The 21,745-nt window shown below is 28.0% G+C and overlaps 1 protein-coding gene and 1 pseudogene across 1 annotated transcript; both read right to left on the bottom strand.

Moving 5' to 3' along the window:
* Positions 1 to 2,612: 2,612 nt before the first annotated feature.
* LOC108690947 (protein hunchback-like) lies at positions 2,613 to 5,064 on the bottom strand. Its single transcript, XM_018198503.1, has 3 exons — positions 4,894 to 5,064; positions 4,210 to 4,433; positions 2,613 to 3,807 (listed from the first exon to the last, which is right to left on the bottom strand). The coding sequence occupies exons 1-3, from the start codon at positions 5,062 to 5,064 to the stop codon at positions 2,613 to 2,615; spliced, it is 1,590 nt and encodes a 529-aa protein (XP_018053992.1).
* An 8,099-nt stretch (positions 5,065 to 13,163) lies between these two features.
* LOC108690848 lies at positions 13,164 to 14,997 on the bottom strand (annotated as a pseudogene).
* Positions 14,998 to 21,745: the final 6,748 nt, after the last annotated feature.

The raw sequence follows: 21,745 nt of genomic DNA, 5'->3' as shown, positions 1-21,745 counted from the left end.
TGCGAAAGCAATTAACAATTTATATAATTAAATAAACTTGAATATTTTGTAGTTTTTCAGCAAAATATTATTTTAATTCTTTTTTATGTATTTGCTAGCATATGCAGCTGTCTATTAGATTTCTATGCCTGCAAATTAAAAAAAGAATTAATGCATTGCATGCCATGAGCTCTTCTTATCATTGTATATCTATTTTTGCATACAATATTGATTATAAATCAATATATAGAATTTGCATCAATATATAGAATTTGTATTCAATAATATTATAATATTGCACATGACATATAAAACAACTATTTATTAGCGTCTAATCTAATCCAATCTAATTATAGATCAATTTTCCGTCAGGAAGATCAGATTCATCGACACGTTTAAAGCAGTTATATGTTTGATACACACCGTCTTTATAAAAGTTTTTGAGCGTTTCTTAACACATTCATCTACGTTCCTGATCGTGTATCCTGTATCGCGTTTTTAAATAAAGTATGACGCAATGTACTAAACGCATCGTAATTTTGACATAGATAGGATCTGATCGTTACTTGAGTTCATTCGATCTATATAAATTTAAAATTGTTTACATTACTATCCATTAGCTACCAAAGAATTGTTGATAAGTACAATACTTTGAAATTTATCACAAGATATACATGCATTTGATTATAATCTATACACTCTCACGTGTAGCATATTTACATATTTAATATTTGTTAGACTCAATTCTTTAAATTTTATTACTTTATGCAATAAATTTTATAAAGGAGTGTTAATCTCTTGATGATGATAAATATGTAATTATTGTAATAATATTTTTATGCCAAAGTCTGAACAATCTAAAAGGCAAAAATAATAAAATAGTTGATACACAAGAAAAATATAAGAGAGAATAGCTACGTACTTGAATAAAATACTGAATAATATAAAATATTGTACTTAAACTATATATTCATTTCGCTATTAGATCTTTACATGCAAAGAAATTCGCATAATATCGATAGTTCAACAGAAAAGAATAAAAGTAATTGCTTAAATAAATTGCACCACATAGGTGTATGTATCTTATTCTGAATCGTTGAATTATCAAAAGAAATATAAAAATATAATACTAGAAGTCCAAAAATTTTCTTCTGTTTTTCTATTCAGAAAAAAGTCGAAGCATTTTAAAATAATGTACATATTTGTTCTTATTTTAATAATCGATATTATTGCGAGAAAAGAAAGAAGAGATCAGCAATTAGATAATAATAATAATGTAGAAAGACAAAGAATAGTAAAAAAAAGTAATGTAGTATGTATGAAATCAAGAGAAATAAACACAATTCAGTCTAATAATACACTAGTTAAATAGTTTTGTGATTACACTTTTTTTATTACAATTACACATGTTGCGTAAGGTACGAGAAGAAATTTCGTGCAAAAAATTTGCATTATATAACATTATGTCCATATCAGACTATGCTCGTATCGTAGACTAGATATTGGTATTGAGATTAAGATCGAAATTAACAAATTAGAAGAAAGAATACCAATATTAAGTTTAGTAAACTTTGCTTTGATTAGTCAAATTCAGTCTCAATTTCAATTTCAATCTGTAGTTTGATATAGATATTAGGAAAGTTATATAATTTCAGAGAAAGCTGATAGAACTCTATATCGTCATTAAAATCAAATTTTAATGAAAATTAATCGATTAATTTTATATGAATACACTAATTTTTAATGTTTTAAAAATTGTATTAATACAAATTTTTGTGCGAAATTTCTATATTCTATTAGAAAAATATTATTGAAGGAAAGGAAAACCAGTTCCTTTTTATATTGTCTTTTTCTATTATCATTATCAGGCTTGAAACTAATCTCTATAAATAGTTTCTATAAATATTCTATGAGACTTTTTCAAATAAAAATCTGTATCCATTATCACAATAATAGCAATTAAATTTCCAGTAATTATACTGGTTTGAATACCTGTCCGTCCCCAGAGCCAATTCAAAGATCGCCAGTCCAGATATCAACTCAAAGATCGCCAGTCCAGATATCAACTCCAGTCACCTCATTCTCTAGTCATAGCTATTACGTTGAATAATTTGTTTAATGAAATGAACAATGAGAACAGAATAAATCCAAACATTAACGAGCAATTGTCGCTTGATGAAATAATCCGTTTAACGTCTTATCTCGCTTTTTGTTCCAAAATATCGCAACACGTTTAAACATAGATGATAAAGAACAAGGGCAGACTTCCCGTTTATTGTGCAAAATGCTTATAGATATTTATTCAATGATATAGAACACGTAGCTAACAACTGATGCCAATGATCATCTTTCTGCTAAGATCTTTCTGCTAAAGTAATCCCTCAACGTCGATGTTCCGATTCCCAATCGGATGAAAATATGAGTCTAGATCAGTCCACAGTTTTCGGCTAATGACGCCAAAATTAGAGGGCAATATTACATTTATAAAATATTTTTTTAAATATTTTTTTAAATATATTTAAATAGGAACTAATTTACCGATGATTTGTACATGTCTCTAATTAATACATTTATATTCTGACTAGATTAGTTTACTTCTCTTCCTAAGTAATCTATATGGCATGCCATCTTTTTTATTCATGTTTTGTTTGAATGAGGTGTAAAAAGAATGTAATTTGATCTGTGCACTTCCGATCGCACACTGCACACGTGAAAGGGCTTTTAACTTTGTGAAAACTCATATGTACTGCGTACATGATCTCACTCGCAAAAATAATGCAACAATGGTAACAAATAAATGATGTTTTATATATATTTATATTATGTATCATATTTGTCTCCTGGAGATCAGATTGACTTGCCGTTAGAAGTGAAAGAGAGGATTCCGTACAGGTTTGATCTATATTTTGGGTTTGCGTGACGTTGTCGTCTATGTGAAATTTTTTCTCACTTATTGTTATTGTGGGATATTCTAACTTTACCGCTTTGCGCTTACGTTTTGAAAAGTTACTGATGGTGGCCAACTGTGATTGATTTTGTTTTTTTGTCATTGTGGACATACTAAGATCCAATGGCTGATCCGTATTTGAATCCGGCAAGTCTAAGATCGTAGTTGATGAAATTGGAATTGATAAAACCGAAGCTGACGGAGTTGAAATCGATGAGATCGGGTGAGTCATTCTTAAATTTGTCGGTATATCTTCGATGGTTTCTATCAGTTCTTTCTTTTCTTCTACAAACGTCTTTCGTCTGGGTCCGCGTTTATTACCGTAAACGTCGATAGTAGCGAATGGATTTGGCGAACCGTCTGGATTCAATACCAAGCCTGGTTGATGCTTACTATCTTTTAGGTGTTTTTTCATTGCATTGCAGAATTTAGTCTTGTACAAGCAGTTACCGCAATTGTACTGGTAGACTTCGGAGTGCGTTTTCATGTGACTAGTTAACATCGATTTACTCACGCATGCATACGAACATTCTGAGCACATGTATGCTTTAAAATCATCATGAGCACTAAACCAATGAAATGTCATATGATGCTTGAGCGTGGTGGCGAAGGGACACGAGTTGCAGACGAAACCGGAACATTCTTCCTGTATGAAGTGCTGACGTAAATGCAACCAAAGTGCCAATTTTGTCTTCGCCATAAAGTCACATTTACTGCATGGTTTCGGCTTGGAAACTTTATTTCTCTTCTTTCCATTGACTAATTCATTACTGGAATCTTCGAATTCTTCATCATCAATGTATTCGTTTAAATTGTCATTTTCCACATATGAATTTTTTGTAAACATGGAATGAGTAATTACATGTTCAATATACTGCTCTCTGAAAATATTAAATTTAAACAATAATAGTCTATTTTATTGAGGTTAGCGAATGCAATCATATGCAATTGTAATGCAATTAGAGAGGTCATTACATTTAATTTTAATCAGAACAATAGATATTTTTCAGTTTCATAAAATATATTTTTAAAAACGCATATGGATATGGCAAAGTATTATCATACTCACGGAATATTGAATAATCTAATTTATATTTGTACAAATAACATGAAAGATGTACATTTTGTATACATCTTCCATTTATTTTTCCAATATTACTTATTTATTCTTTGAAATTTCTCTTTTTTCAACCGACTAACCTTCTAATACGCTACATATAGCTCTATATAGCACAACTATAGAAACAAACTATATATAAAAAAATTAATATCAAATACTATACCTGGAATTCGCAACGTAGGAACATAATCTACACCTTCTAGGTAACTGTGCATCATTGAATGAATGAATACTGTTCATAGTACTCTCGGCTAAACTGGATATAGATGATAAGCTATTATTCCTCGAAGACGATAGATCACACGTTCTTATATCGGACATGCTTGGATTCGAATAGGTGAACGAATAATTGAAATTGTTATTAGTTTCTTCTGCCGGTTGTTCACCCTATAGAAAAAATGAAAATAATTCTTAGAAAGTCTTTTTTACAAAAAATAAATATATTAAAAATTTAGAGTTAAATGATTTAATTACCTACGTTCTACAAGATAAAAAACTTCATATTTTAAAAAAATCTTCTAAAACATTAAGTGACAGTGAATGAAAATTTGATCTTATATTCTGAATAATTTGCAAATCAACATTTAAAATTTACTTCCTCTATTTCATTAACATATATTCGGTGAGATAAAAAATAAAAAACGTAATAGGTGCAAGCAAAAAAAAATATTACACGTTTGAACTTCGAAAACTCGATTGATTAAACATCGATATACGACTTCCATCGCCGACATTTTGTTGAATATAAAAGGGGACGGGGTCCGGAGAGAATGAATAAAGTACACGACGCGTATTGCGGAAAGGAAGAAAGAAGTAGGGAGATGAAGCTCAATCGGAGAGGGGTTGCACGATTACTCACCATTCTATCACCCCAAACGGGCGTGGTGGGCTGAAGGAAGGGATGTAGCTGCTCCTCGGCAATGGTCTGTTGTTGTTTTTGCAATCGCTCTTGTTCTTGTTCTTGTTGTTTCTCCGGCGTCTGTCTCAGGGATACTACATTTTTTTCGCATCTTTTCATTTTGATGATCTTTGAAACGAGAAAAAAGAACAAAAACAAGATTAGAAAAAGGATTAGGATTACATGCATTGGAGATTATAACGAATGAAATATATCTAAACATGAGAGATTGCAATGGAAAACATTGATTAAAATTTTAATTTTTTATATTCATTGTTTAACAAAATGATTAATAAAATCAATAAATCAATGTTCGAAATAAAAATATTTTAAATCTCTTTTTTTAAATGTAAGATTATTCGAATATTTTGTCAGTCTTTTTCTCAAGACGTAAAGTAAAATTTAAGCTTTATATATTGATTATTTATTGATCAACGCTGCAAATAAATAATTTAGTAATAATAACATAGTATATGTAATAAAAACATGATCGGCATAACTCTCTCTCTGAAACTTATGATAATAAAAGATGAAAAAAATACTTTATTAAATTAATATTAAATTAGTATTACGATGCTTTTTTATTAATTAATTCACTCGCCATTGTTGTTAATAACTTCCTGGCTTTTCGGAACTTTCCATTAATAATGAATTAATATTATTAAGATAAAAATCTCCATTTGAAACAAATCTGTCAAATCTATTGTTTCTACTTTAGTCTCTTTACTTTAGTCTTTAGATTTTTTCGTTTTCTAATATTTGTCAATAAAAATTATACCATTAACACTTATATTAGATAAACTATGTATGCATAATCACTAAATAAAAAATACGATTTTCGAATTTTTAAGATTGTTCAGAGTATGTATAATGAATCATAATGACATAAAAATGATTTTTTATACACATTCTGATTTATGTCATAATATAGAAACTATAGGACTACAGGATTATAGGATAGACTGTAAGAATAATAATGGTTATTATTATAACAACGTAACGGCATATACACATTTACAATAAGATTTTTAGAATTTAAATTGATTTCATAGAAACGATAAATCACTAATTGCAAGCGCAATTATGAATAATATTTTAATTTGTGCATGTTGGAAGCATGTTATTTCTCATTAGATAATGACAATGTAAAATTTCTCATCAGCATAAATTTTGGCAAAATATTGCAAATTTAAAAACACGAATATTTTGGTCTAATTAATTGTAGCGAACTGGATCGAAAGAAATAAAAAAGGTAAATGTTCCAATGATTGGATGTTTAAACGTAAGTTGTCAACAAATAATATAATTTATGATATTTTTTAATTTATGATATTTTTAATTTATGATATTTTTTAAGGAGGTTTTTTTTATCTATTATGTTCATTTATAACAGTTAAAGTGAATAATAAATATTATTTTTCAATATGGTCAGATATACTTGAATGGCCGTGTGAATTGTCCGACCATTCATTATACGCCCTAATATTAATAGAACATTTATTTTAGCTATCATCGCATTCTAAAGAAAGTTAAAAAAATAACACCTACCTAACATAACTCTATGGTAAAAATCTTACTCTTCAGATATTATTTCCAACAGTTTTTTGTATATTTTCATCATTCACTTACGCATTTCTAAGACCTTTTTTAGATAATGTTGCAGTGTATAACGAATGAAAACAATTTAATTTTAAAACCTCAAATAATCAGAATCAAATAAGATTTTATTAAAAAATATTTATTCATAAAAAATTACTATTTTATTACTTTATATACAGAACAATATGTAATCAATAGTACATAATTTTTAACTTATAAATAATTAAATCTAAAATTCGTAATAATTAAATCTAAAAAAAAATTTTAAATAAGAAGATATAAAAATAATAATAAAATATTAATATAATATTAATATTTAAAACAAAATTATGGAAAATATTTAATTAAATGTTTTCAAATTTAAAAAAATAATAATAATAATTTTATTTTTGCTTGATTTGTTCAAAATTTACACATTGTATTAATTTTATTCGATTTATTTATCTTTCTCCAAATGTGAAAATATAAATATAAATGTAAATTGTAGTTTAAATTGTACATAAATTGTTGTTAATATTAGGTATAGTGAAAAGAAATCCATTATTTTTCCATTCAATTTTGCAAAAATAATGGATTTCTTTTTACTACACCTAATACTTTAAATAGTTATAGAGAAATAGCAGCGAACTTTGGAGTAGTGCTTCTCTATTTCATATTTTCATTGATATCAATTTTTTACAAATTATTTTCGCTTTCTATTTTACGAAAATTTCGTATTCTTAAACCAAACAAAAAAAAACGATTTATGTGTATCCCTTCCGACGAGAAGCGATTCACACTTTACTTTAGGGTTTATTTATTTACATTATTTAACTGGAGCAGAGAATCTAGAGTAGGATTCTACTTTTAAAAACGACGCCTTACTGATTTATCATTTAAACTAGGTCCGGTACTTATACTTGTGACTGCAATCATAAATTAAACTTGACGTCTCTTTAAAATTGTTCCCCTTTCTACGCGATAAAAATTAGAATCGCTATATACTTTTTCTTAAGGAAAGTGTGCAAAAACTGAGCGATTTGATATGGATAATGGCAACACAATTGAATATAAAAGTAACTTTTTTCTTTTAATGTGAAAAAAATAAGCATAATTATATTTTTCTGAATGTTTTTTTCATTAGAATTCAAATCCAATAAAGGAATATGAGCCATAGTAAGGAATGTGAGCACATGCAAAATAGGAATGAGATTCATTTTTTTATAATGATTTTTGCAGAGTATTGTTTTTTAATTAATTTGCTTGTTTATTTATAATTATTGCTCAAATGTAAATATAAGTTATATAATAACAATTTTCACAATTCTTACAATAATGAGAGATCGTAGTCAGATCGTATAAAAAAGTTCATATTTTAATTCTGTAATAAAAAATATTTTATTTATTTGATAAATATTATTTGTTAAGAAATGCGATTTTCTGATTGTATAAAATAAAAAGAAGGAGTACTCTATTCTCTGAGAGCACTTTTTCTTGGAGAGCAAGTGCAATTGCTTCGAATTTAAGACCAATAACTTAAGGCCAATATGCAATTGAATATTTTTCTCGATTTAACATTTAACAATAACGTTTTCCTGCTTTGAAATTCTGAAATCTGAACAAATAGCATTATTCTCTAAAGGTCAAAACGACATCGGTATTTCGAAATTCCGAGCGAGACGTACGTCAAGATCATAATAATAAATAGAAAACGGCAAAGCAACGATGAATATAACACTCGAAATTTCAATCGACAAATAATACAGAATAAAATAGAGACAACGTGACAGCGTGGTGAAGAAAAATCGCTGATAAGTTAAATATTAGATATAGTAACAAGAAATCCATTATTTTTGCATGAAATTGAATGGAAAAATAATGGATTTCTTTTAATATTAAAATGTAATGTGACTGAAATATGATTAAGTTAATGATAATAAATAAAATTTATCTCAGTGCAATCAAACAATCTTATTTATATAAAAATAAAAAAGATAACAGCTTCATAAGTTGCTAAAAGTTTTAAAAAATAAATCATATTTATTTTTTATAACATAGTATATTGAGAAGAAGATAAAAAGGTACAAACAATACGTTGTATCTTTTAAATATCAATAGATATAAGTAAGATCAATATATTATAATGACATATTTTATCTGAATAATAAGAATTTTTTATATATTTTTTGCATGAAAAATATCTACCGCGCTATAAAGAAATTTACCACACCATTATTTATTCTTGTGTAAGTAAAAAAAATAAAACAAATAATTAAAAAGTAAAAAGTAAAAGAAAAAAGAGTATTATATCGCAACCAAGTTTTCTCTCAAATGCTAATTAAACAGAAACTAATCTCTGATTAATTGTGAAGAAACTTTAACTCTATACTTGTATTCTCTATAAAAAACAATTAATCTATATATAATTTAATCTATAAAAAATTTAATCTACAAAGAATTTTATCTGTAAAGAATTTAAATTTCTCTCTATAAAGAATTTAATCAAAATAGAATAATATTGCTGTTGTACCTTGTGTTACTATATATGTCAAATTCATCGTCCTCAAGATGCTTTGAAATGCCATTTATTCCTCAACTCGCCTCCAAATAAAGATTTGATACTAATATATTTCACTAAATACTTTTAATAAATATTTCTATTTTTTGTAATGCTATTAAAGCTATGATAAACTACTATGTCATCAACGTATACTACGTAATATTATCAACATATTTTGAAGAAACAAGCTAGCTCGACTCACTTCATAGATTTTTCTTTACTTGAATGTTACGTTTTTTTTTATTATATAATGTTCATAACAAGACGAGATAATATCTCAATAGATCTGAAATTATAATTTCTTAAGGGTGCAAAAAGTCGAATGGATAAATACCTGTCGACTTCGCGACGTAGATTCGCATTAATACGTACATCAAATAATCGCGAGTAGAAATTTGACAATCCAAACTGATAGTTTAGACAATCCGAATCGCTTTCCGGAAGCAAAAATCTCAGCATATATCAAAATACATGAGAAGACTCGGAATATCTCGATCATACGGTACCGAATCGAACTGAAACAACACTACTTATAAGTCCCAACGTTAAGTCCTGCCCTAGAACAGTTACCCTCTCTTCCGGATCCATCTGTCCAATAGTAGAAATACCGTACAATTTAACAAGCAAATCCCCACCTCCTGTTCCACACCCTCGCTTCCTACTATAACGTAGAATTTCTTTTAACAAAAGATTCTTCCGTGATTAAAGGGTTATGAATCCGTTAATCCCTACTGTTATATACTCGCTAATTTCTCCCATAAATTATAGAATGGTATTTTACCGTTCGATTTTTTCTTGGCCATTTCAAATTAAGAAATTAGAAAGCCTTATTAATCAAACTTGCAGGGTGGTGGCAAGTAAAATAAATAAAAGATAAATATTAACAAATAATGCATTATTTAAAATTTTTTTAATATTATTCAATAAATATAAATTACGTTTCTTTTTTATAAAATATCAAATTATATTTTAACAAATATTAAAATAATTATATAATTGCAATTAAGATAAACGTTTTTTATTTAACATTAATTTACTTATAAAATGTTAATATATATAATTTTCAATAAAATTTGTACAATTACAATAATGTTTTCATACGAAATTTCAAGTTTTTTAAAAAATCTATTATTAAAATTAAAGCTATAAATTTTTTAAACATTCTGCAAAGACAAAAAGTGGTAGAAATGTAGTAATCAAAATTAAATATTTTATTATGTAATGTGTAAATTATTTTGAGTAAGAATATTTGGAAGAGTATATAAAATAGATAACTCTTGACTCGGACGCAGCGAATGGATATTCGCACGCATGGTAAATATAGAGTCAAATGTGATCCAAAAATGATTTTTCATTATTTTTCATTATTTTAAAACGTTTGAAGTACAGTTTTTTTATTATAATTCGTTGTAAATTATTTTAAATATGTAGAAGGTGAAGTAAAAATATATATTCATCATAAAACCAAATATTCATTTATTAATTCTTTATTGTTGAAAAAAGCAATTCTAACTCATGAGTCTCGCGAGATTCTGCGTTCGCCAAAGGAAGGTTAATTTATAATCAACAGGCATATTGAAAATTAAAGTAATAATTTTAATCATCAACACACAAATTTTATAATTCACTCTCAATTAATTTAAATCAATTTCGGAAGAATCACAGTTTATGTTTCGCGCTATTATTCAAAGATTCTTTTTTTGTCAAACGCAATCTGTTTTCTTTCTAATATAGACAGCTCGCATCCTTTCCCTAATACCGAAAGAAGACAAAAACTCCTATTAAAACGTGATATTTTAAAACGGAAGCTTTTTCTAAAATGAGAGTACTACAATACACAAATGCAATATGCGGGCGTTGTATAAATAAAGTAAATAAAAAAGTAAAAATTGACAAATGATGGTATACATGAAATGTAAAACGCATATCGAAAAAAATATCTTAGTTAATTAATTTTTCTTTCATTATTTATACCTTCATTTATATCTTTTTGTTCTCATTTAAGTGCAAATTACTATCTTCCAGTAAGCCACAATATATGTAAATTCTCATAAATTTTGATGTTAAATTGAAATTCTTTTTTTCAAAATATCTATTATATCATTTTGAATCATATTTTATGGAAAAGAAAATTATTCAACAAGGACTAGACACTAAATTTTTATCCTTTTTGTAATTAAGAAGCCAAGAAAAAAAGATGACGACAGCTACCAATTCCATTAAACTATTTCCCTTAGTTATGTTGTTGCTCAATGTATCATCTGATAAACTTATAACGTATTTTAAAATGAATTTACATATTCGAACTGGTCGCTTCTTATGGCAGTTTGGATCAGAGAAAAATGTTGGCTGCATTTTATTCATCCCATCTTTTTATTTGAAACTAAAAGGTAAATAGCATAACTCTAATCACTCTGTCCACTTTTTTTTTATAAAAATTAAAAAAAGAACGTGTCATATAAAAATCTTTTTTATAAACAACGGCGACAGACTAATGCTTTATAAACTCTATTTTATTTGATACTCACGTGCTAGGGAAAAATGTTATGTATGTGGACATATTTTATATATAATTATATATAATTGTATATAAAATACATTAATTTTTTAAATAATTATATATTAGGTGTACAACTTTGTTTCCGCCGTTTTTCTATAGATGGCTTTAACGGTAAGTGGTGGTCGAAATAAGTAGATCATAAACGTCATACAACAAACTTGGGCATCTGTCAACATAACCCCATAGAAATATTAGTCGATTTGTATCTGCATCATAAAGTTATTCTCGATTGAAAATGTCAGTTTACGAGTCAAATTCTCGTCATTTGCGGGAGGTTATAATTTTTTACTTCAATATGAAGAAATCTGCGGCTGAGGCTCATCGAATGTTCTCAAATACTTATGTGAGGCCGCTATTAGTGAAAGAACGTGTCGTGAGTGGTTTCAAAGCTTCAAGAACGGTGATTTTGACAAGGTCATGCTCTGTATTTGATGGAACCAGCTCGGCGTAGTGTATTATGAACTGTTAAACCGACTGAAACAATCACAGGCGATCGGTATCGAACGCAATTGATGCGTTTGAGCCGAGCATTGAAAAACAAACGGCCGCAATACAACGAGAAACACGATAAAGTGATTTTGCAGCATGACAATGCTCGACCCCATGTTGCGAAAGTGGTCAAGACATACTTGAAACGTTGAAATGGGAAGTCCTACCCTACCCGCCGTATTCTCCAGACGTTGCTCCCTCTCACTTGTTTCGATCAATGGCACACGGCCTGGCTGACCAGCACTTCCGGTCTTATGAAGAAGTAAAAAATTGGATCGATTCGTGGATAGCCTCAAAAGATGACCAGTTTTTTCGACGCGGGATTCGTATGCTACCCGAAAGATGAGAGAAAGTAGTGGCCAGCGATGGATACAATACTTTGAATCATAAATGTATAACCAGTTTTCCAATAAAGCCTCGAATTTCGGAAAAAAACGGCGGAAGCAAAGTTGTACACCTAATACGTATATACCGAAGAATTAATAATATCAGAAATAATGCCATTTTAAAATTGAATATTTTTCCCATTTTTAATGAACAAGGAATTGGATTCAGAAAGCGAATCAAAAACAGAACAGAAAATTATTCAAAAAAAAATATTCAAGTATATTTTCACAATTCTGTCTAATAACACACTAGTTTAATAGTTTTATGACTACACTTTTTTTTATTACGTACAATTACACATGTTGCGTAAGGCAATGCAATGAAAAAACATCTAAAAGATAGTAAGCATCAACAGGCTTGGTATTGAATCCAGACGGTACGCCGAATCCATTTGCTACTATCGACATTTACGGTAAACGTGGATCCAGACGAAAGACGTTTGTAGAAGAAAAGAAAGAATTGATAGAAGTCATCGAAGATATATCGACAAATTTAAGAATGACTCACCCGATCTAATCGATTTCAACTCCGTCTGCTTCGGCTTTATTAATTCCGATTTCATCAACTACGATCATAGTCTTGTCGGATTCAAATACGGATTTGATCACCGGTTACTTTTCAAAACGTAAGCGTAAAGCGGTAAAGCTAGAATATCCCACAATAACAATAAGTGAGAAAAAATTTGGATGGATTCGGCGTACCGTCTGATTCAATACCAAGCCCTGGTTGATGCTTACTATATTTTAGGTATTTTTTCATTGCATTGCAGAATTTAGTCTTGTAGAAGCAGTTGCCGCAATTATACTGGTACACTTCCGAGTGCGTTTTCATGTGACTAGTTAACATCGATTTATTCACGCATGCATACGAACATTCTGAGCACATGTATGCTTTAAAATCATCATGAGCACTAAACCAATGGAATGTCATGCGATGCTTGAGCGTGATGGCGAATGGACACAAGTTGCAGACGAAACTGGAACATTCTTCCTGTATGAAGTGCTGACGTAAATGCAACCAAAGTGCCAATTTTGTCTTCGCCATAAAGTCACATTTGCTGCATGGTTTCGGCTTGGAAATTTTATTTCTCTTCGTTCCTTTGACTAATTCATTATTAGAATCTTCGAATTCTTCATCATCAATGTATCCGTTTAAATTGTCATTTTCCACATATAAATTTTTTGTGAACATGGAATGTATAATTACATGCTCAATATACTGCACTCTGAAAATATTAAATTTAAATAATAATAGTCTATTTTATTGAGGTTAGCGAATGCAATCATATGTAATTGTAGTAATGCAATTAGAGAGGTCATTACATTTAATTTTAAACAGAACAATAGATATTTTTCAATTTCATAAAATAAATTTTTAAAAATGCATATGGATATGGGAAAGTATTGCCATACCCACGGAATATTGAATAATCTAATTTATATTTGTACAAATAACATGAAAGATGTACATTTTGTATACATCTTCCATTTATTTTTCCAATATTATTCATTTATTTTTTGAAATTTTCTCTTTTTTCAACCGACTAATCTTCTAATACGCTACATATAACTCTATATAGCACAACTATAGAAACAAACTATAAAAAAATTAATATCAAATACTATACCTGGAATTCGCAACGTAGGAACATAATCTACACCTTCTAGGTAACTGTGCATCATTGAATGAATGAATATTGTTCATAGTATACTCTCGGTTAAACTGGATATAGATGATAAGCTATTATTCCTCGAAGACGATGGATCACGTTCTTATATCGGACATGCTTGGATTCGAATAGGTGAACGAATAATTGAAATTGTTATTAGTTTCTTTTGCCGGTTGTTCACCCTATAGAAAAAATGAAAATAATTCTTAGAAAGTCTTTTTTACAAAAAATAAACATATTAAAAATTTAGAGTTAAATGATTAGATTACCTATGTTCTACCAGATAAAAAACTTCATATTTTAAAAAAATCTTCTAAAACATTAAGTGACAGTGAAAATTTGATCTTATATTCTGAATAATTTGCAAATCAACATTTAAAATTTACTTCCTCTATTTCATTAACGACATATATTCGGCGAAATAAAAAATAAGAAACGTAATGTGCAAGCAAAAAAAAATATTTCACGTTTGAACTTCGAAGACTCGATTGATTTAACATCGATATACGACTTCCATCGCCGACATTTTGTTGTATATAAAAGGGGACGGGGTCCAGAGAGAATGAATAAAGTACACGACGCGTATTGCGGAAAGGAAGAAAGAAGTAGGGAGATGAAGCTCAATCGGAGAGGGGTTGCACGATTACTCACCATTCTATCACCCCAAACGGGCGTGGTGGGCTGAAGGAAGGGATGTAGCTGCTCCTCGGCAATGGTCTGTTGTTGTTTTTGCAATCGCTCTTGTTCTTATTCTTGTTGTTTCTCCGGCGTCTGTCTCAGGGATACTACATTTTTTTCGCATCTTTTCATTTTGATGATCTTTGAAACGAGAAAAAAGAACAAAAACAAGATTAGAAAAAGGATTAGGATTACATGCATTGGAGATTATAACGAATGAAATATATCTAAACATGAGAGATTGCAATGGAAAACATTGATTAAAATTTTAATTTTTTATATTCATTGTTTAACAAAATGATTAATAAAATCAATAAATCAATGTTCGAAATAAAAATATTTTAAATCTCTTTTTTTAAATGTAAGATTATTCGAATATTTTGTCAGTCTTTTTCTCAAGACGTAAAGTAAAATTTAAGCTTTATATATTGATTATTTATTGATCAACGCTGCAAATAAATAATTTAGTAATAATAACATAGTATATGTAATAAAAACATGATCGGCATAACTCTCTCTCTGAAACTTATGATAATAAAAGATGAAAAAAATACTTTATTAAATTAATATTAAATTAGTATTACGATGCTTTTTTATTAGTTAATTCACTCGCCATTGTTGTTAATAACTTCCTGGCTTTTCGGAACTTTCCATTAATAATGAATTAATATTATTAAGATAAAAATCTCCATTTGAAACAAATCTGTCAAATCTATTGTTTCTACTTTAGTCTCTTTACTTTAGTCTTTAGATTTTTTCGTTTTCTAATATTTGTCAATAAAAATTATACCATTAACACTTATATTAGATAAACTATGTATGCATAATCACTAAATAAAAAATACGATTTTCGAATTTTTAAGATTGTTCAGAGTATGTATAATGAATCATAATGACATAAAAATGATTTTTTATACCCATTCTGATTTATGTCATAATATAGGAACTATAGGACTACAAGATTATAGGATAGATTGTAATAATAATAATGGTTATTATTATAACAACGTAACGGCATATACACATTTACAATAAGATTTTTAGAATTTAAATTGATTTCATAGAAACGATAAATCACTAATTGCAAGCGCAATTATGAATAATATTTTAATTTGTGCATGTTGGAAGCATGTTATTTCTCATTAGATAATAACAATGTAAAATTTCTCATCAGCATAAATTTTGGCAAAATATTGCAAATTTAAAAACACGAATATTTTGGTCTAATTAATTGTAGCGAACTGGATCGAAAGAAATAAAAAAGGTAAATGTTCCAATGATTGGATGTTTAAACGTAAGTTGTCAACAAATAATATAATTTATGATATTTTTTAATTTATGATATTTTTAATTTATGATATTTTTTAAGGAGGTTTTTTTTATCTATTATGTTCATTTATAACAGTTAAAGTGAATAATAAATATTATTTTTCAATATGGTCAGATATACTTGAATGGCCGTGTGAATTGTCCGACCATTCATTATACGCCCTAATATTAATAGAACATTTATTTTAGCTATCATCGCATTCTAAAGAAAGTTAAAAAAATAACACCTACCTAACATAACTCTATGGTAAAAATCTTACTCTTCAGATATTATTTCCAACAGTTTTTTGTATATTTTCATCATTCACTTACGCATTTCTAAGACCTTTTTTAGATAATGTTGCAGTGTATAACGAATGAAAACAATTTAATTTTAAAACCTCAAATAATCAGAATCAAATAAGATTTTATTAAAAAATATTTATTCATAAAAAATTACTATTTTATTACTTTATATACAGAACAATATGTAATCAATAGTACATAATTTTTAACTTATAAATAATTGAATCTAAAATTCGTAATAATTAAATCTAAAAAAAAATTTTAAATAAGAAGATATAAAAATAATAATAAAATATTAATATAATATTAATATTTAAAACAAAATTATGGAAAATATTTAATTAAATGTTTTCAAATTTAAAAAAATAATAATAATAATTTTATTTTTGCTTGATTTGTTCAAAATTTACACATTCTATTAATTTTATTCGATTTATTTATCTTTCTCCAAATGTGAAAATATAAATATAAATGTAAATTGTAGTTTAAATTGTACATAAATTGTTGTTAATATTAGGTATAGTGAAGAAATCCATTATTTTTCCATTCAATTTTGCAAAAATAATGGATTTCTTTTTACTACACCTAATACTTTAAACAGTTATAGAGAAATAGCAGCGAACTTTGGAGTAGTGCTTCCCTATTTCATGTTTTCATTGATATCAATTTTTTACAAATTATTTTCGCTTTCTATTTTACGAAAATTTCGTATTCTTAAACCAAACAAAAAGAAAACGATTTATGTGTATCCCTTCCGACGAGAAGCGATCCACACTTTACTTTAGGGTTTATTTATTTACATTATTTAACTGAAGCAGAAAATCTAGAGTAGGATTCTATTTTTAAAAACGACGCCCTACTGATTTATCATTTAAACTAGATCCGGTACACTTATACTTGTGACTGCAATCATAAATTAAACTTGACGTCTCTTTAAAATTGTTCCCCTTTCTACGCGATAAAAATTAGAATCGCTATACACTTTTTCTTAAGGAAAGTGTGCAAAAACTGAGCGATTTCATATGGATAACGGCAATACAATTGAATATAAAAGTAACTTTTATCTTTTAATGAGAAAATAATAAGCATAATTATATTTTTTTGAAGATTTTTTCATTAGAATTCAAATCCTATAATGGAATATTAGCCATAGTAAGGAATGTGAGCACATGCAAAATAAGAATGAGATTCATTTTTTTATAATGATTTTTGCAGAATATTGTTTTTTAATTAATGTTTATTATAATTATTGCTCAAATGTAAATGTAAGTTATATAATAACAATTTTCACAATTCTTACAATAATGAGAGATCGTAGTCAGATCGTATAAAAAAGTTTATATTTTAATTCTGTAATAAAAAATATCTTATTTATTTGATAAATATTATTTGTTAAGAAATGCGTTTTTCTGATTGTATAAAATAAAATGAAGGAATACTCTCTTCTCTGAGAGCACTTTTTCTTGGAGAGCAAGTGCAATTGCTTCGAATTTAAGATCAATAACTGGCCAATACGCAATTGAATATTTTTCTCGATTTAACATTTAACAATAATGGTTTCCTGCTTTGAAATTCCTGCTTCGAAATACAAACAAATAACATTATTCTCTAAAGGTCAAAACGACGTTGGTATTTCGCAATTCCGAGCGAGACGTACGTCAAGATCATAATAATAAACAGAAAACGGCAAAGCAACGATGAATATAACACTCGAAATTTCAATCGACAAACAATACAGATTAGAATAGAGATAACGTGACAGCGTGGTGAACAAAAATCGCTGATAAGTCAAATATTAAAATGTAATGTGACTGAAAAATGGTTAAATTAATGATAATAAATAATATGTATCTCAGTGCAATCAAATAATCTTATTTATATAAAAATAAGAGAGATAACAGCTTCATAAGTTGCTAAAAAATTTTAAAAAATAAATCATATTTTATAATAACATGGTATATTGAGAAGAAGATAAAGAAGATACAAACAATACGTTGTATTTTTTGAATATCAATGTAGTATAAGTAAGATCAATATATATTATAATGACATATTTTTTCTGAATAATAAGAATTTTTTATATATTTTTTGAAAAATATCTACCGCGCTACAAAGAAATTTACCACACCATTATTTATTCTTGTGTAAGTAAAAAAAATAAAGCAAATAATTAAAAAGTAAAAAATAAGAGAAAAAAGAGTATTATATCGCAACCAAGTTTTCTCTCAAATGCTAATTAAACAGAAACTAATCTCTGATTAATTGTGAAGCAACTTTAACTCTATACTTGTATTCTCTATAAAAATAAATTAATCTATATATAATTTATTCTATAAAAAATTTAATCTACAAAGAATTTTATCTGTAAAGAATTTAAATTTCTCTCTATAAAGAATTTAATAAAATAGAATAATATTGCTGTTGTACCTTGTGTTACTATACATGTCAAATTCATCATCCTCAAGATGCTTTGAAATGCCATTTATTCCTCAACTCGCCTCCAAATAAAGATTTGATACTGATATATTTCACTAAACACTTTTAATAAATATTTCTACTTTTTATAATGCCATTAAAGCTATGATAAATAATTCTTCATAAGACCGGAAGTGCTGGTCAGCCAGGCCGTATGCCATTGATCGAAACAAGTGAGAGGGAGCAACGTCTGGAGAATACGGCGGGTGGGGTAGGACTTCCCATTTCAACGTTTCCAAGTATGTCTTGACCACTTTCGCAACATGGGGTCGAGCATTGTCATGCTGCAAAATCACTTTATCTTGTCTCTCGTTGTATTGCGCCCGTTTATCTTTCAATGCTCGGCTCAAACGCATCAATTGCGTTCGATACCGATCGCCTGCGATTGTTTCAGTCGGTTTTAACAGATCATAATACATTACGCCGAGCTGGTTCCACCAAATACAGAGCATGACCTTGGATGTCAAAATCACCGTTCTTGAAGCGTTGAAATCACTCACGACATGTTCTTTCACTAATAGCGGCCTCACCATAAGTATTTGAGAGCATTCGATGAGCCTCAGCCGCAGATTTCTTCATATTGAAGCAAAAAATTAAAACCTCCCGCAAATGACGAGAATTTGGCTCGTAAACTGACATTTTCAATCGAGAATAACTTTATGATGCAGACACAAATCGACTAATGTTTCTATGGGGTTATGTTGACAGATGCTCAAGTTTATTGTATGATGTCTATGATCTATTTATTTCGACCACCACTTACCGTTAAAGCCATCTATAGGAAAACGGCGGAAGCAAAGTTGTACACCTAATAATATATACTAATATATTTCACTAAACACTTTTAATAAATATTTCTATTTTTTATAATGCTATTAAAGCTATAATATCTACTATGTCATCAACGTATACTATGTAATGTTATCAACATATTTTGAAGAAACAAGCTACCTCGACTCACTTTATAGATTTTTCTTTACTTGAATGTTACGTTTTTTTTTATTAATATAATGTTCATAACAAGACGAGATAATATCTCAATAGATCTGAAATTATAATTTCTTAAGGGTGCATAAAGACGATTGGATAAATACTGGTCGACTTCGCGACGTAGATTCGCATTAATACGAACATCAAATAATCGCGAATAGAAATTTGACAATCCAAACTGAAAGCTTAGACAATCCGAATCGAGTTTGCTTCCTGGAAGCAACAATCTCAGCATATATCAAAATACATGAGAAGTCTCGGAATATCTCGGTCGTACGGTACCGAATCGAACTGAAACAACACTACTTATAAGTCCCAACGTTAGATCCTGTCCTAGAGCAGTTACCCTCTCTTCCGGATCCATCTGTCCAATAGTAGAAATACAATTTAACAAGCAAATCCCCACCTCCTGTTCCACACCCTCGCTTCCTACTATAACGTAGAATTTCTTTTAACAAAAGATTCTTCCGTGATTTAAGGGTTATGAATCCCAACTGTTATATGCTCGCTAATTTCTCCCATAAATTATAGAATGGTATTTTACCGTACGATTTTTTCTTGGCCATTTCAAATTAAGAAATTAGAAAGCCTTATTAATCAAACTTGCAGGGTGGTGGTAAGTAAAATAAATAAAAGATAAATATTAACAAATAATGCATTATTTAAAATTTTTTTAATATTATTCAATAAATATAAATTACGTTTCTTTTTTATAAAATATCAAATTATATTTTAACAAATATTAAAATAATTATATAATTGCAATTAAGATAAACGTTTTTTATTTAACATTAATTTACTTATAAAATGTTAATATATATAATTTTCAATAAAATTTGTACAATTACAATAATGTTTTCATACGAAATTTCAAGTTTTTTAAAAAATCTATTATTAAAATTAAAGCTATAAATTTTTTAAACATTCTGCAAAGACAAAAAGTGGTAGAAATGTAGTAATCAAAATTAAATATTTTATTATGTAATGTGTAAATTATTTTGAGTAAGAATATTTGGAAGAATATATAAAATAGATAACTCTTGACTCGGACGCAGCGAACGGATATTCGCACGCATGGTAAATATAGAGTCAAATGTGATCCAAAAATGATTTTTCATTATTTTTCATTATTTTAAAACGTTTGAAGTACAGTTTTTTTATTATAATTCGTTGTAAATTATTTTAAATATGTAGAAGGTGAAGTAAAAATATATATTTATCATAAAATCAAATATTCATTTATTAATTCTTTACTGTTGAAAAAAGCAATTCTAACTCATAGGTCTCGCGAGATTCTGCATTAGCCGAAAGAAGGTTAATTTATAATCAATAGGCATATTGAAAATTAAAGTAATAATTTTAATCATCAACACACAAATTTTATAATTCACTCTCAATTAATTTAAATCAATTTCGGAAGAATCACAATTTATGTTTCGCGCTATTATTCATAAATTCTTTTTTTGGCAAACGCAATCTGTTTTCTTTCTAATGTAGACAGCTCGCACCCTTTCCCTAATACTGAAAAGAAGACAGAAACTCCTATTAAAACGTGATATTTTAAAACAGAAGCTTTTATAAAAGAAAGATAGAACGTGTCATATAGAAATCTTTTTTATAAACACAACGGCGACAGACTGGTGCTTTATAAACTCCATTTTATTTGACTCAAGTGTCAGGGAAAAAATGTTATGTATGGACATATTTTGTATATAATTATATATAATTGTATATAAAATACATTAATTTTTTATATAATTATATATAATTTTATATAATGTTATACAATTATATATAATTA

The sequence above is a fragment of the Atta colombica genome, unplaced genomic scaffold (genome assembly GCF_001594045.1).
Source record: "Atta colombica isolate Treedump-2 unplaced genomic scaffold, Acol1.0 scaffold38, whole genome shotgun sequence".
In the NCBI taxonomy this organism is placed as follows: Eukaryota; Metazoa; Arthropoda; class Insecta; order Hymenoptera; family Formicidae; genus Atta; species Atta colombica.
This window is presented reverse-complemented; position numbering and strand designations above follow the sequence as displayed.